Genomic DNA, 2,500 nt, shown 5'->3' with positions numbered 1-2,500 from the left:
GGTATGCGAGTGTGTATAAGTGACAGCTGACCCGTTTTCTTGACAATGCTCACTCTCTCCACCCCAGCCGCGTCGATGCTTCTCTCTCCCATTCTCCATCTCTCTCCCTCTCTCTCCCTCTCTCTCTCCCTCTCTCTCAGGACGGCTGCCCTGTCCCACACTGCTCTGAGGGTAACCAGATCCTGGCGCTGCAGAGCTCATGCATTGTGCCTCTGTGTTTGTGTGCTTTTTCATGTGCCAGCAGCCAAGGCTCAGCCCTCGCATTCATCTTATGCTGCCGTGAATCACTCACACACACACACACACACACACACACACACACACACACACACACACACACACACACACACACACACACACACACACACACACACACACACACACACACACACACACACAAAGACACACAATCTCTGCTGCTGGTGCCACTAGTCCATGAGCCCAGCCGAAGCGAGGCCAGCGCTCACTGAGGCGTTGGTTGGAGCGGCGCGAGCGGCCGGCTGGCCGGCTGGCGTGGCGAGAGAAAGAGAGCACTCTGGGTTTGCGTTATGGGGCTCAGAAACCATTTGCAGCCAGGCTCCATTTCACAGTCAAATCCAGGGCACACATTTACTGATTTAGTGTTTGGCTGATTGGGACAAATTATCCCATCTGGTTTCAATGAAATCATTTACTGATTGATTCAATAACCCCAGGCACTGTGTGAACAGCAGTGTTAATAGCAACAAGGTAACTTTAGAGGTAAGGAAATGGTGCATAACCCTGCTGAACCGGTTATTAAGTGTTTTCATAGTTTGACCTTTTCTTTAAGTTTTTACTGCATGACTCATTAATTATGCGTCCACTGATAGTGTGCCATAACAGTGCAGATAAATACTGCAGTAATTAATTAGTGGAATAGGAACATAACACATCAGATGAGGGGCTGTGTGTGTATGTGCGTGTGTGTGTGTGTGTACACTCACTGCAGCCGTCCTCATCGCTGTGGTCTCCGCAGTCATTGTCCCCGTCGCACTGCCACTGAGCAGGAATGCAGGTACACTCTCCAAACGGACTGACCGCACAGGTGAAATGGTTCCGGCCACACGAGCACTCCGTGCTTCCCAACACACCTGGAAAAACACACACAGTGATCAGATACTGACCCCACACAATCACAACATGACATGAAAGACATTTACATGTTAAGCCCACCAAACGACTCTATACACGATTTCAATGCCTGATTAAGTTTCGATTTCTGGAGCTCACAAGCCAACGGAGAGTTGCTAGACTAGCCGCTAGGGGCGCGTCTAGATTTCTAGGCTAGGGGTCTGCGCTAAATGCTTCTATTATTCCTTCTCTATTGCATGTAGGTTTCATTGCATGCATTGTGCAATCAACAACTTCTGTGAAGCCATCCTCCAGAGAGAGCATCTGGGCTAGGCTATGGTTGCATGGCATCGGATTGCTGACAGCAAAACTTCAAACGCAGTCTGATGAGTGTCTTTTTTTTAGCTGCCTGATGAGTGCCATTTTTCACTCTGGGGATAAGACAGCCTTCATCAGCGGGGCCTGAGCTTTCTATCCCTCTACTCGCTGGTTGGGAGGGATATGCCAAGGTGCCATTTGCATGGACACCAGTGGAGAAATTCCATTTCCTTAATACATACTATCCATTTCCTCGCCTGCGCCCGGCTCTGGGCCTCGGACATGTGATTCATCTCTTCCTCAGCCACCGCACTTCACCACTGATGCCATTCAATAATAAATATGTAGAATCTATCCGACTGGATTTCATTAGTGAAAAGAGGCTTTTTCCATCAGTGCATGTGTGCTTATGTGTGCCGTGTGTGTGTGGGTGCCGTGTGTGTGTGTGTGTGTGTGTGTGTGCCTGTGCGTGTGTGAGTTTGTGCGTGTTTGTGCATGTGTGACCACAAACTACAAGCAGCACATCAAAACCTTCTGGTCTTAAAAAGGCAATGATTCAATGAGGGGGAGTGTGTGAGAGAAGGGAGGCATTTAATGAAGGGGGAGGGGGGACTGACTCTGAGAGAGAAGAACAGAGTTTAGGGACAAAGGAAGCAGAAAGAGAGATGGAGGGATAGGTGGGGAGAGAGAGACAAAGAGAGATACAGTAGCTAGATAGACAGATAGATAGATAGATAGAGAGAGAGAGAGAGAGAGACGGGTGTGGAGAGAGAGACAAAGAGAGATAGCTAGATAGACAGATAAATAGATAGAGAGAGAGAGACGGATGGGGAGGGAGAAAGAGAGAGATGGAGAGAGAGTAGTAGATGACCGATGCCAGGAGTAGAAGAGCCACAAAAACACCGTCTGCTGCTCCTCCTTCACCCATGACACCCATGACTGTGTGTTTTTGTTAAGAGGGGAAAATGTGCCGCACATAAGCCATTTGGTACATGACAGGATGAAAATTACTTGTCTATAGTGACTATTGCAGCCACTCCAAAGGTTATCAGTGAGATAGTCATCCAATTGTACAAGTGAAAAAAGGACA

General features: G+C 48.4%; 1 protein-coding gene across 2 annotated transcripts in view; it reads right to left on the bottom strand.

Moving 5' to 3' along the window:
- The window catches only part of lrp4 (low density lipoprotein receptor-related protein 4), an 88,064-nt gene that overhangs the window by 46,004 nt on the left and 39,560 nt on the right, over positions 1–2,500 (bottom strand). For both annotated transcript variants that reach the window (XM_076287005.1, XM_076287006.1), the window contains exon 2: positions 966–1,112. In XM_076287005.1, coding sequence (XP_076143120.1) covers positions 966–1,112 — 147 coding nt within the window. The remainder of the gene's footprint in view (positions 1–965; positions 1,113–2,500) is intronic.

The sequence above is a fragment of the Alosa pseudoharengus genome, unplaced genomic scaffold (assembly GCF_046254945.1).
Source record: "Alosa pseudoharengus isolate Yale_2024_CS ecotype anadromous, Long Island Sound unplaced genomic scaffold, YU_APseudo_1.1 YU_APseudo_1.1_scf_16, whole genome shotgun sequence".
Classification (NCBI taxonomy): domain Eukaryota; kingdom Metazoa; phylum Chordata; class Actinopteri; order Clupeiformes; family Clupeidae; genus Alosa; species Alosa pseudoharengus.
Note: the sequence above shows the minus strand (reverse complement) of the source record. Positions and strands in the feature narration are given on the sequence as shown.